This window comes from Puntigrus tetrazona, chromosome 18, assembly GCF_018831695.1.
Source record: "Puntigrus tetrazona isolate hp1 chromosome 18, ASM1883169v1, whole genome shotgun sequence".
Lineage (NCBI taxonomy): Eukaryota > Metazoa > Chordata > Actinopteri > Cypriniformes > Cyprinidae > Puntigrus > Puntigrus tetrazona.
The window spans coordinates 16,761,962-16,776,961 of NC_056716.1; the positions used below are offsets into that span (position 1 = coordinate 16,761,962).

The window sequence follows — 15,000 nt, forward strand, 5'->3', positions numbered from 1 at the left end:
AAATAATTAAAAGAACATTGACTACAAGAAGAGACATAAAATAAAAAAGAAAGGCCTCGGAAGTCAATTCCTAGATGAATAATAGAAAAAATAAGATACATGTTAAAGTACCACTTTGGGCAAAATAAAAATAATTCCTCTACAGTCCGATTTCTCTTGCAGCTTAACTATTATAATGGCAGAGCGACAGAAGAATCTTCCTCTTGTTATTTAAACGGTTGTCTCTTTGCAGTTAAATGCATCGTTCACCTGAAGGACACATCACTGAGGTCTGTGTGTAGAGTGTGTTGGTTCCCTCAGTAGTGAGCAGACGCGGGCTGCCGTACATTCAGAGCTCAGGCTGTGTTCTGGCGTGTGATTGGCCGTGGAGCCGCCGGAGGCTGGTCTGTCTGAAGGCCTGTCTGTCTCTCATCTCCAGAACGCAGTCTCTCACCATCTCACTGAAGAAGGACGGCCAGAGCTTCTGCAGAGCGTCTGCCTTCACGCACTGAGAGGAGGAGCGCTGGATGAGACCTCGCAGATACTGCTGCACCATCAGAGAGCGCTCCGAGCCCGCGCCGGCCTCCTGACGCACACACACACACATCAGAGACACACACACACACACACACACACACACACATGCATGAGTTACGCATTGACTACCATTCAAGAGTTTTTGTAGCGTGCAGAGCCGTACCATGCCGTGGAAACTGTGGTGCCTCAGGGCTCGGTTCTTGGACCACTTCTCTTCTCTGTCTACATGACATCACTAGGCTCTGTCTTTCAGAAACATGGGTTTTCATATCACTGCTATGCTGATGACACTCAGCTCTACCTACCAATCCATCCTGATGATTCGACAACAGCTCAGCTTGTCTCACAGACGTTTCTCTCTGGATGAAGGACCATCACCTTCAACTCAACTAAGGCCAAAACAGAACTGCTTGTGGTTCCAACGAACCCATCGTTTTATAATTTCACCATCCAGTTAGGCACATTAAAGTGTTACACATTATGTGTAAGCTGTAAATTGCTTACACATAATCACTGTAAATTCCCCCTTCTCATCTGTAATTTAATTTGTACATATTTATCTTTGTAATTTATATTTATATTTGTAACTATATCCTGCACTTGCTGCTTATTGCACTCCTGGTTAGACCTAAACTGCATTTCGTTACCTTGTACTTGTACATGTGTGATGACAATAAAGTTGAATCTAATCTAATCTAATCTAAACATAACTCCTTCAGAAACAGGCAAGAAACCGTGGATACGAGACTGATGATCAGCTGACTTTCTCAGAAACTGTCGGTCCTGCAGATTTGCTTCACTCAACATGAAGAAAATCAAGCTATTGTAACGGATTAATATAACGCTCTCTAGGCAGGTCTTTCCAGCTGGTTCTATCAAACCTTTACAATTAATCCAGAATGCAGCAGCAAGAAGAATCTTTAATAAGTCAAGAAGAACACACACTACACTTTTAAGCACTGCCTACTAAGAGCTGACTGCATAGAATTCAAAGCATTAATGTTTGCCTACAAAACCACCTCTGGCTCTTAACCCCTTTACCTACATTAATTACTTCACACTTCTATTCTTAAAAAAAAAAAACTTTTAGACTTGCATTTTATTCCTTTACTGCTTGTTTACTTAAAAAATAAATAAATAACACTAGTTTTTCTAATCTTTTTCTATTCTATCCGTTTACTTTCTTTGGATCAAATAAATGCAGGTTTGGTGAGTAGAAGAAAATTCTTTACTTTAGAATTATTCAGAACATCATTTTTTAGAGCGGCAGTGTAGTGCAGGGGATAATGCATGTGGACGCTTACTTTCTAGTGACTACTGTTTCGATTACAGAGACCGTCTTTGCATTTAATGAAAAAAATAAAGGTTAATCTCATCATTATACATCACTATCACTCTTTTCTCCTGCTTGATTCTGTTCAGTGCTTTGACACAATCTGTTTTGTTAAAAGCGCTGTTTAAATAAAGAGATTGATTGATAGACGTATAATCAGCTCTGTCTGACCTCAGGGCCGCCCGAGAGTCTGCTGGGATAGTTGAAGAGCGCTCGGCTCAAAGTGTCTCCCAGCTGTTTGCCGTTCTCCTTCAGGTCCTCTGGACTCTGACCGCTTCTGCGCCCGCGTCCGTCCAGCAGGAACTGCAGCTGCCGCTTCCTTTGGGACCGAAACCATGTGCACGTGAATTAAAGATGGATTATAATTAAGGCCTCTGAAGCCCATGCCAGCTTAAAATGATATCAAGATTTTTATTTAAATTCACTCTGTTCAGGAAAAAATAAAATGGAAAACATGGAAACTGCAGTAAAGTAATTAATTTTCAGAATGAAGAATAAATAAATAATTAAATAAAATATTTTAAATGAATTAAAGGAAAATAAAACACCCATGCAGTTTAAATTTAGTGAATTGCTATCACTTTTCCACTTTTTAACGTCGCTAAGGTACTCATGGTTGCAGCGGACAGATGAACAGAGGTTTTTAAACAGCACAAGAACATTTTTTTTAATACTATAAGTCCTGGGGCACTGAAATAATCCTGGACTCACACACACACACACACACACACACACACACACACACACACACACACACACAAGGATGGCAGCTGCTGTGGGCATGCACTAGCATGTCATCACACACAAACACAGGTATTTCACAGGTAGTGAGTCTTTTAGTCTGTGCTGAAGGAAATCTCTTTCTCACACACACACACACACACACACACACACACACCTGGACTCCTCCAGCAGCAGCAGCAGGCGGCAGCGAGGTGTTTCTGTCGCAGCGACGTGACCCAGAGCACCGAACATCCGCTCCGAGGCCATGATCTCATTCAAAGTGACCTGAAACACACAAACATCATCACGCACTCACAAACGCACGTCACACACATACGTCACACACACACACACACCTCAGTGCCGTTGATCTTCTGTAGGTTGAGGTGCTGCAGCCTGTAGATGAGGAAGGATCTCCAGAGCGTCAGTCTCAGCACCGGATTACCCTCCGGATGAACAGAGATCTGCTCCAGACGCCGCACCTGAGCCAGAGCCGCCAGCTGAGGCAGGTGAGTGATGCTCGTCTCCATGAACATCAGGTGCTGCGCAGACAGAAGTCATATAACCATCACCATTCACTCACACACGATTCATTCAGAAATGAACCGAGGAACTGTCTTCATCACTGACTCACTCAATTCACTTATTGAATCATTATCAATCATTGAATCATTGAACAAATCACTCACTCAATTTGTTCAAAATCATGGATTCATTCAGAAATGAAGCAAGTGGTCGTCTTCATGCGTGAGTCATTGAATCATTAACTCACTCAATTTGTTCAAAACGATAGATTCATTCAGAAATGAAGCAAGTGGTCGTCTTCATGCATGAGTCATTGAATCATTAACTCACTCAATTTGTTCAAAACCATAGATTCATTCAGAAATGAAGCAAGTGGTCGTCTTCATGCATGAGTCATTGAATCATTAACTCACTCAATTTGTTCAAAACCATAGATTCATTCAGAAATGAAGCGAGTGGTCGTCTTCATGCGTGAGTCATTGAATCATTAACTCACTCAATTTGTTCAAAACCATAGATTCATTCAGAAATGAAGCAAGTGGTCGTCTTCATGTGTGAGTCATTGAATCATTAACTCACTCAATTTGTTCAAAACCATAGATTCATTCAGAAATGAAGCAAGTGGTCGTCTTCATGTGTGAGTCATTGAATCATTAACTCACTCAATTCATTCACATGCATTATTCACTCAGAAATGAACAGAAGGGACCGTTTTTATGAGTGACTGAATTCACATGACAAATGAAGCAAATTATATCTTTATGCAGGAGACATTGAATCATTAACTCACTCGATTTATTTAAAACCATGGATTCATTCAGTAACAAACTGACTGACCGTCTTTAAGTGTGACTCATTGAATGACCGACCAATCGATTTGTTGAAAACCATGAATTCAATCAGAAATGAAGCGACTGACAGTCTTTATGCACGAGTCATTGAATCATTGACTCAATCAATTTATCCCAACAGCTGATTCATTCTTTATTCTTTATGAGCGAGTCACTGAATCACTGACACACTCGACTAATTCAAACAAAGTAGTGAATCAACAGTTCTGCTGTTTTTTGTTTGTGTGATAGGGCTCTTCACATGAAATATATATGTGGATGATTTTTAACCCATAAAAAGTTACAGACTGCAGCTTTAAGATGCATAAGGTGACTCCACACGTTGGAGCGGTTTTTGTATGAAAATCCAATGAATTTCCCATTTCACAAATGTAAAGACATTTAGGGACATAGGCCTTGGCACCTTCCCTGACTTGGACTTGACTTTAAGTCTGATTAAATGACGCAATTCTGTCTGGGATCCCAACATTTAAATAGAAAACCCGATCTTTATCCAAGAGCAGGAAGCGTTATAAACAGCATGAGATGCTCACCGTGAGGTTTGGGAACTTGAGGCGGATGCGCAGGAACATGGGGATGATGGAGTCGAAGTGGATGTATCTGAAGGCGACGGCGGTGACGCTCGCGGCCGTCTGAACGCCCCAGCAGCGCTCCAGAGTCTCCAGGGCCCCGGGGCCGAACAGACGCAGCGTCTCTCCGTCCAGCTCCGCCAGGTGAGTGTCGGACATGGACAGACTCAGAACGCTGGGCCCGCTGTCAACAAACACACACCCATTCAAGGAAATGACCACCCAGAAGCCATCCTACGACTTCCTTCTTTCAGACGAACACAGTTGGAGCTTTTTAAAAACGTACTCAAGCTTGGTAATGATGGTGGATAGCGGCCGTTATTTTGAAGCTCCGTAAATCAGATATATCTTCGGGGTTGATCACATGACCTCTGAAGCTGGAACTCGCCGCTCACTCAGTCAGTACGTTATTTACGTTATAATCTTAAAACTAGAAAATATTTTGTTACAAAAACCCATCAATCTGCTTCAGAGTTCATGTGACAACCCCCCGAAGGCATATAGGTTAGCTTTAAAAGAAGAAAGTCATAGAAAGACTTCGAAGTGAATAAAATATGGGGTCATTTTCATTTTTGAACTATTCCTTTAACCCAACATTTGTTTTGATGTCACGTGGTTCTCTGCTCTGATCATACTTTTCAATGAACGGTTTCATTATAGGTATTTGCAGCAATTTTTAGTAAATATCACAGCATATTATGCATTGATTATTACATCAATGACATTTACAATATCATATCTTGAGAGTGATGGAGAGACGACACTAGCATGGTTTTCTTAACCTTCAGGTATTGTTTACATGTAATGTGATCATACAGCTTAAACAAATATTTGTATATTTTAGCCCATTAATATTTATTTAATATTTTGATATTATTTTAATAAATAATTATGGCCCATTAATGATTTTTTTCCAATATTATTTTGTATTTGTTCAGAATTTGTAATGCCATGGTCTCTGTATGGCTTTTTAATAAATATATCAAGAATATTTCAGATCATACCTGTGTACTTGCTTTTAAGCTCTTCATTTGAGTTCATATTTTTAAATTGAAAATGTAAAAAACTTGCATAATTATACCCAATGAATGTGCAATGCAAGCAAAATCTGAATTTAAGCCATTCACCAAAGCTTTTCTTTACAGTAGATACACATGGACTGATATGTTTACGACCCCATCGATGAAGACGATCACAGCCTCAGCACAGGACAGAACAACTTCAACATGTCTGGACGGAGACTCTGAGAGGAATATTTGGACTCCAGACAGTTTCAATTCACATTTGGCTCGATGAGATCCACGGCATCTGTCATCCAGACCTGATACAGTTACCACAGACCTACACATTACAATCAAAGCCCAACAGAAAGCTTGCGTTTCATTGGCACAGAAACTGAATTAGCATACTGCATAGCAAAAATAATCCCTTTTTAGTGTGGGGTTAGTCAGATTTCTTTAAAGAGATTAATACTTTTATTCCTCAAGGACTATGGATCAAAAGTGACGTTACACAAGATTTCTATTTATCTGTGAATCCTGAAAAAGAAAACGTATGCCGGGCTGTCGGTCAGCAGCATTTCCAGCGCGCTTCTGTTAATTAGAACTAGAGCGATTTGTTTTGAGAGCTTTAATTTGGAGAGGTTCATTCAGATGGGAGTAATGTGCTTTTAATGAAGGCTGAAATTCTCTGCCCACCGCATACAGACAGAAACACTCACAGCATCTGAAGAGCATCCCTAATCACTCGCTTCCCACGCAGAAAGCCTTCATTTCACAAAGAATCAGATCGCTCTGCCGTAGATCACAGACATGCTTTTAGCAAGCATTACAAAAAACACACACACTTATACCAGTCTGTCTAACTTCTCAATCTCCTCTCTTATAACCAGATAAACCTGATGCTTATTAAAACACTTACAAAAAAACATGCAAATATACAAAAAGAAAAATCTATCGTTCAAAAATAACCAAGAAACAATGAAAAAAAAATCATCAGCTAATTCATTAAATTATAAAAAAATATATTTTTAAAGGTAAATAATTAAATTATACAATGTCAAAATAATTAAAAACTTCATATTTAAACAAACTAAACATATTCAATTCAATGAAATAATAAAATCAAAATGCATCACTCTTTCGTAATTAAATTAAAAGAATTCAAACATTTCTCATTACTAGGAATAGTAATGAATGAAAGAAAAGAAATGAAGTAAATCATTTATCACCTGCCACCACTGCATCCCTATTGGTCAATTACCTGAACAACCCACTAATCAGAACAAACTAATCAACTAATAATCGGGACATGAGCATGAGTTCTGAAATGTCTGCTCAATTCCGATTCTGTGATGTGTGTATTAAAGAGTAAGAGTAGAGAAGCGCTCAGTGTACCTGGAGTCCCGGGGGCTGTTCGGTCGACTGGACGATCGAAGCCTGCTCTCATTCCCTCCGGCTGAGACTGTGAGAGGACTCAAGCGCCTGTGACACACACACACACACACACACACGTCATTATACACATTTGTGTCCTCATAAACCACAAACGTCAGTACACACACACACAGTCACAAATTTCTTCAATGAACTTCCTTTTATTCACCACAAGACGTCATTATGCACCACACAGACATCACCCTGGACTTCATTTCCCATAGTTCTTTGCACAGATTGGTTTCACCTGCCTTCAGTTACACACTCACCTGATCAAAGCTGCATCCAATCAAACCTTGTATAGCGCTTATCACTGTTTCAGCTGAAGGCTTGCCATGTACCTGTTTGCTGTTATCCATTTGCAAAACGAAAAGACGCCACGCATCTCGTTACACACACACACACACACCTGGGCTCGTCCGGTGACGTCTCCTGAGCGTTCCCATTGGTCTGGGCGGGGCTGTGGGCGGGGCTGTTGTCTGGACTGGCGTCTTCCTTTGTGCCGTTCTGGGCAGGAAGCTCGAGGCAGGCCTTAAGCCCCTCCCACTGCTGCGCTGCGTTCTGGATCGCCAGACGGCGTCTCTCCTGCAGATCCAAAACACATCCATCACATCCTGCCAGGACTGTATCTACTACAGATCATCAGGTTTGAGTCACTCACCAAGAATTATTGAAATGATTAAAAAAGGTCCAATTAAAATTCATAATTTTGCACATTAAAATTAATTGAGAGTTTAGGTAATTGAAATCTTAATTTTTAATTGCACATACTAAAAAGATTCAAATGAATTATAAAAGTTTGAAAAAATTAAACCATAAAAATGTAACATCAAGTCAAATTATTATAAAATGAAAATAATGCAAATAAAAAACTCAATTGTATTAAATGACTTTAAAATAAAACACAAAAATTAAAGTATTTTAAAACAAAAACAACCTAATGAAAAAAATGCATGATAAAAATGTCAAATTTAAAAAAATAAATTATAAAAACAAAACAGTTACTAAACATTTACATTACAACAGAGAACCATGAATGTGTTGTTAAATGATTAAGATATGAACTTGATTAGCAGTTTTGATGAGAATGAACTGTTATATATTCATAATTAGAGCCTGATGGGCTTCAGATCAATAGGATTCTGGTGAAAGACTTGTCTTTTTATGTTCCTGAACTTCAGTTGATCCTCGGGAATAAAGACTGGGACTGAATGTGTCACACAGATGTCAAACGCATTTGATTGGTTCCCAGCAGATGTCTGGATGAGCTGCATATCCCATCATGCACCGGAGCAACATCTGATGCTATCCGCAAACAGAGTGTGTGTGTGTGTGTGTGTGTGTGTGTGTACCTTGTGCGCAGCCTGTTTGTGACTCTCCTTCTTCTTCTCATCCTCCTTTCGTGTTGAAACACTTGCTGTGCGTCTCTCCTCCTCCTGAACAACAGAAGCCTGTCAGGATGCGATTAAGGAGCGCACCGAGGCATTTGTAAAGTGTGTGTGTGTGTGTGTGTGTGAGAGAGATTATTTTCAGATGATCTGCCATTATGCCAGCTGTTTGTTTCCCAGCATGCACTGCAACAGGAGGCTGGTACGGGATTTAAAGGTTACGTAAAAGAATAATGCACGGCCAGCTGTGTGCTAAATGTTTGACAATGCTGATAACGCTAGCCATGCGTCATCCTGATTATACCACAGTCACTTGCTAGCGCCGGCAAGATCATATTTATTAAAGGAACAGTTCACCTTAAAATGAAAATTTGGTCATTCGGCCTCGAGTAGTTCCAAACCCGTATAAACTTCCATAGTAGGAAAAAAAATACTATATGGCAGTCTTTTTTTTCCTACTATGGAAGTCAATGGTGACCCAAAACAGCCTGGTTACAAAATAACAGAATTTTTATTTTGTGGTGAACTATTCCTTTAAAACAGAACGGTGACTTGGAAATACCTGTTCATTAAACAGCTTTAATGCATACCTTCCAGCCAATCACAATGGACTATTCAGACAGAACATGGTATAGTAATAAATGAGTAGCTGTATAAACAGCCGTGAATGTATGTCAGCTCACCGTGACGCGCTTCATGTCGAGCAGCTGAAGACGTGGAGAGCAGCGGAGGAGAGTCTGTCTGTAGCATGACTCCAGCGCCACAGGATTCCCATCAACCCTCAGCTCGCTCAGAGAGCGGCAGAGCCACAGACAGGCCAGCGCATCCAACCTGCCCCGGAAACACCGGCAACAACACACGGCTTCAAAGCAGCTTCAAGATATCACAGCTGTATGGAAGCCTGCTTCTGCCAGGAAATCAATCACAAAACATCACAATTCAGCTATAAACTCAGGGAGGACCCAGAGACGGAACAAAGAAAGAAAGACGTGAGGACGGAGAAAAAGTGAGAACTGCAAACAATTTATTCAGAATTTATTTGTTGTAAGATATCCACTGAATCGATACGAGCTCATAAAAATCATGAAAAGTCAAAAAAGTGAGAGTTGAGATAAAGGGCAAGAAATAAGGTCAGAATTGTATTATAAAAAGTTTTTCATTTCGTGACATAAACATGCTTCCATGTCTCCACCCAAAACTGAATGAATGCATTTATTTTACTCAGTTTGACAAAAAACAATGAGTGACCCTGACCCTCGGTTAATCCCTCACACACACACACGGCCGGACACACACTGGAGGACACACACACACACACACAGCCGGACACACACACACTGCAGGACACACACACACTGCAGGACACACACACACACTGCCGGACACACACACACACGGGCGGACACACACACACACACACACACACACACACAGGCGGACACGAACACACACACAGGCAGACACACACATGCACACACACACACAGGCAGGCACATACACAGCAGTATGACACAGCAGTAATGAGAAACACACACACACACACTGGAGCGCTCGGCCCATCACACCGCATCAGACTGCAGAGCTCCCTTAGCAACCACAGCACTCGCCATGACAACACAGTAAAAACAGGTTCCTATAGTTACACAATCAGATACACTGGACGACTGTCAGAACCGCGCGTACGTGTGTGTGTGTGTGTGTGTCGCAGCCCTGCGCTGCTGCAGCACGAGGACACGCGCGTCCTCAGACAGGACGGGGTTAAACACACACTCTTACCTGCTGATGCTGTTAGCGCTGAGAAACAGACGCTGAAGACGAGGAAGACTCTCCACATCCGTCTGCAGGCGAACAGAAACACAGAGAGATGATGCTGCATCCCACAGTCACCGGCACACGATCACACACACACACTGACGGGAGGGGCAGCGGAAGAGCAGGGCGACTGCGGGGGAGGGGAGAGCGTGTGTGTGTGTGTGTGTGTGTAAGTGCTGGACAGCAGAAACAGCCAGTCATTTGCTTCAGCTGAGGGTTTTTCACAATCAGTGAGTGGTTGCTATGGTTACTAGGACATTGGTAACGTTGCTAAAATGTTTCCAGATAATCTCTAGAATGTTAAGGGTAGATGTCACTAAATGGTTGCTAGGGTGTTGAGGATGGTTGCTAGGATTTTTAGGATGGTTGTCATAGGGGGTTGCTAAGATGTTTGGAATGGTTCCTTAAGATGTTTGCCAAGACGAATAAATCTAGAATGAAGAATATTCTGCACTCGTTATTGGATCAATCAGTAAACAGCACAAAGCCCGCCTGCACTGATCATCCTCTCTCTCTCTCTCTCTCTCTCTCTCTCTCTCTCTCTCTCACTGAAGCTAAATTTAGCAGCGATGTCCCAGACACCGTCCGGCTGATGTGCTGCTCAGCTCCACCAATCACAGACAGAGAGACGCCTTTAGTTCACCATCGAGCGTCCAGATCCTCACCACAGACGTGATGCTGTTGTGTCGGAGGTTGAGTTCGGTCAGACAGTTCAGTCCCTGCAGGTTCTCCACTCGAGCGATGCGGTTTCCAGAGAGATTCAACCAACGAAGCTTCGACAGACCAGACACGTGTTCGATCTGAGAGATCTGAGGAGAGAGAGAGAGAACTTTCTGTTCATCCTGAAAAAATGTAATGCATTGCAGTTTCAACTAAAATATCGGTCAGTTTTCAGCATTGATAATAATGTTTCTCGAGAAGTAAATCAGTATATTATTATGATTTCTGGAGATCATGTGACACCGGAGTAATGATGCTGAAAGTCACAGAAATAAAGTACACTTTAACTCATATTTACACGCTGCTTGAAATTTTAATAATAGTTTTGATCAAATAAAATCAGCCGTGGTGAGAGCAGAAGAGAGTTTTGAAGCCCAGCTAACCTTTGATGGGGGTTTACACGTCACATAATCAGAAAAATCTATTATGCTCAAGTTTTATATCATATTTTATTTCTGATGTGCACCATGAAAGATGTGTGCTGTGGGTTTAATCACAGCAGTGAAGAACAATCATGTTCTGTGTCTAATTTTTTGATGCACACACACACACACCTACACACGCACACACACGCACACACACCTACACACACACACACACACACACACACACACACACACACACACACACACACACACACACACACACACACACACACACACACACACACACACGCACGCACACACCTATCATCAGGCCTGTTTAAAGTTTACAGTGAAATGAAACAGATGCAGAGATGCAGTTTAGACGTGGTTTAAAAAGAAACTTGTTGTTCTTCAAAGGCGACGCCTCGATAAACTTCACCCGAAGCAGCACTTAGCATGATTAAAATAGACCGCCGCGGGAAATCCATCAAATGAAACCCCTGCGCCTCCTCTCATGATGAGGGATGTGATGATTATTCACAGCAGTGAGGGGGCGGAGCTACTTATGCACAGTATAATTAAACCACCAATCAACCAATCAGCATCCGCCTCCACAATCACAACAGAAATATCACAAACTGCTTCCCAGGAACACAGAGCTAAAAACATGATGTGTTTAACCTTAAAAATGCCAACGGTCAAAATAATCTAAATGTTTCTGATTTACACATAACTCTAAAGAACTGAATTCATGATGAAACGCGAGCGCTAACAGACAATTTTTCAGAAGTTATAAACTCCAATACTGAGCACAAAAAGACTTAGATGTTCTCAGATTTAATATCTTGCAATTCTGATTTTAGAACTTGAAAGCGCAAGTTCATATCACACGGTTTTCTCAAGATTTTTCTTGTGCAATTGTGACTTTATATACTGTAATTCTGAGAAAGAAGTCAGAATTGTGAGATAAAAAGTTGAATTTTTTTTTTCTATTTTTATTCAGTGGCAGAAACTGGTTTCCATACATTTGAGCGCAAGAGAAGAAGACTGGAAGAACTTGGTTCTGTACGTTGGCTGTTGATTGGATGCTGAGATATGGGCGTGGCTCTTAAAATCAAGAGGGCGGGGCTTACATACACTAAATGAAATTCTATATAAATCACCAGAGAAAACAACCATTTACAATGTTCTGATTAAACGTTACAAGCTCAAAAACATAAAAAAAAACATATAAATGAACAAATTGTTAATAATGAAAAGAAAAATTATTTGCATGACTGAGTGACACTTGATGGTGTTTAATAGTGATTTAGACAGCTCTCAGTGACTTAGAATGATAAAATCATACGTGATATTGCCTGAGAATCTGTACCTGATTACTGTGTAAGTCCAGGACGTCCAGTTTAGTGAGGCCGTCCGTATCACTGATCCTCTGGATTCTAGTGCATTGAGAGAAAACAGTGAGGAGGAGAAAAGAAGTCCCTCGAGACGCAGCGCTGACAGAGAGTCATGAGATCCTGCAGCATCCAGAGCTTTGAAAACACCTCCATTATAAAAACATTACTTTTATACGCTGTACTTTTATAAACCAAGCATTATAAAAGGATTTGGGTCATGTCTTCTAATGTACTTTAACAGTGCACTGCAGGTCCTCATGAATAATCAGAAGCAAATCTCCACATTCAGTGCAACGCTTAAAAAACATGACAAACTATCAGTTGCGAAGGCGAAGAATCTGCAAGCGTTATAATGCATTTTAATTTCAGTTATCATTATTTATTTAAAAAAATGATGCATTATAATGCATCCTTTATTATCATAAAGTGTTACTGAAATATTCTGCATAATTGTTGTGAAAAAAACGTTGGAATGCAAAACAGATTTAATGCTCCTGAATCTGGGCTAAATGTTTTTCCTGAGGGAATATGATCTGGACGTTTCCAAACATCAGAATACAGCTCACTAAATAAAACACACACGCTTTAGTTCAGATATCAGACGCTGACAGTTTAATTGGAGTCGTGTTGGTTTTAAGAGCAGGGTGTGAGCATTCCTGTGAGATTACACATCTGCACCGAGATGAGAGAGAGAGAGAGAGTGTGTGTGTGTGTGTGTGTGAGAGTGTGTGTGTGTGTGTAAAAGAGAGAGAGAGAGAGTGTGTGTGTGTGTGTGTGTGTGTGTGTGTGTGTGTGTGTGTGTGTGTGTGTGTGTGAGAGTGTGTGTGTGTGTAAAGAGAGAGAGAGAGTGTGTGTGTGTGTGTGTGTGTGTGTGTGAGTGTGTGTGTGTGTGTGTGTGTGTGTGTGTGTGTGTGTGTGTGTGTGTGTGTGTGTGTGTAAAGAGAGAGAGATGTGTGTGTGACCCAGCAGCCCACACACACTCACACTCTCACAAACACACACACACACACACACACACACACTCAAACACACACACACACACTCTCTCTTTCTCTCACAGACACACACACTCACACACACTCTCTCTCTCACACACACACACACACACACACACACACTCTCTCTTTCTCTCACAGACACACACACTCTCACACACACACTCTCTCTCTCACACACACACACACACACACACACTCTCTCTTCTCTCTCTCACAGACACACACTCTCACACACACACACACACACACACACACACACACACACACTCTCTCTCACACACACACACACACACACACACACACACACTCACACACACTCTCTCTCTCTTCACACACACACTCTCTCTCTCTCTCTCTCTCTCTCTCTCTCTCTCTCACACACACACACACACACCTGTTCTTCCCGAGCAGCAGCACACGCAGCGAGGTGAGGGAGGAGACTCGGACATGTCAGTCAGACGGTTGTCATAGAGATCGAGGATCACAAGGCGCTGCAGGTGGTTCAGGTCCTGCAGGTGTGAGATGAGGTTGTGCTGCAGGTTCAGGAGACGCAGGTTCTCGGCCGCGTCCAGATGAGGGACGTTCGTCAGACCGCGTCTGCAGGACACAGATCACAGAGCAGCTTTAATCAGCTAATAATTACTGCATTTGATGAACGCCTCTGCCTTCAGAAAGACTCTCCTGCCTCCTGCTGGTCTGTGTTCATCACACACACACACACACACATTGGAATTACAAAAATTGGAATTAGTATTTTTATTTATTTTATTATTGTGCTTTATTTTTATTTATTATATTTATTAAGAAACAAAAAATATATTATAAATCTAAATAAACAGAACTTAAAATGAGTACTATTTAAAATACTGTTTATTATTACAGTTTCATCAAAAATGTTCATTTTCAAAATGCTGCTTAAAAACAGCGTTAAACACAGTTTTATGCAGTTGCTAGGGGCTCTGAGTGGTTGCTAGGTGTTTATTAAATGAACAGGATACCGGTCCAGATCCAGTCTCTCCAGGCAGGAAGTGATGTCATCTCTGAAGCTGAAGCCAGACAGGAAACATGGGAGAGAACTGTCACGCAGACTTCCTGTGTCACCTGAAGAAGAGCCGTTATGATGAGAGTTATAATAATAATAATCATCAAGAAACTCACGAGTCTGGTGTAAGTGTGTGTGTGTTGCATCTCACCGTGTGTGTGAGCGTGCGCTGCTTTGGGCCCTGCGCTGTGAGGGGCCCTCTTCACACGATACGCCTGCGGCCCCGGATCCACCACCATCCCCACGGGAAGAGCCACAGGAAGAGAGAACACACTGTGATCCGGAGACACCTGCTCGGCATCATGGGAAAGAAGTGAAGAGCGCAG

At 41.6% G+C, this 15,000-nt stretch overlaps 1 protein-coding gene across 1 annotated transcript in view; it reads right to left on the reverse strand.

Annotated features, from left to right (window-relative positions):
- Positions 1-15,000, reverse strand: part of LOC122362900 (leucine-rich repeat-containing protein 49) — a 22,306-nt gene that overhangs the window by 393 nt on the left and 6,913 nt on the right. Inside the window, 16 exon segments of the mRNA XM_043264648.1 lie at positions 1-565; positions 2,021-2,168; positions 2,748-2,857; positions 2,929-3,114; positions 4,482-4,701; positions 6,914-7,000; positions 7,362-7,537; positions 8,305-8,388; positions 9,024-9,171; positions 10,117-10,178; positions 10,818-10,961; positions 12,610-12,676; positions 14,027-14,075; positions 14,078-14,229; positions 14,631-14,733; positions 14,826-15,000. The exon segment at positions 1-565 is cut by the window's left edge and continues 393 nt beyond it; the exon segment at positions 14,826-15,000 is cut by the window's right edge and continues 17 nt beyond it. Of these exon segments, the coding sequence (XP_043120583.1) occupies positions 329-565; positions 2,021-2,168; positions 2,748-2,857; positions 2,929-3,114; positions 4,482-4,701; positions 6,914-7,000; positions 7,362-7,537; positions 8,305-8,388; positions 9,024-9,171; positions 10,117-10,178; positions 10,818-10,961; positions 12,610-12,676; positions 14,027-14,075; positions 14,078-14,229; positions 14,631-14,733; positions 14,826-15,000 (2,148 nt within the window). The 3' untranslated portion in view covers positions 1-328.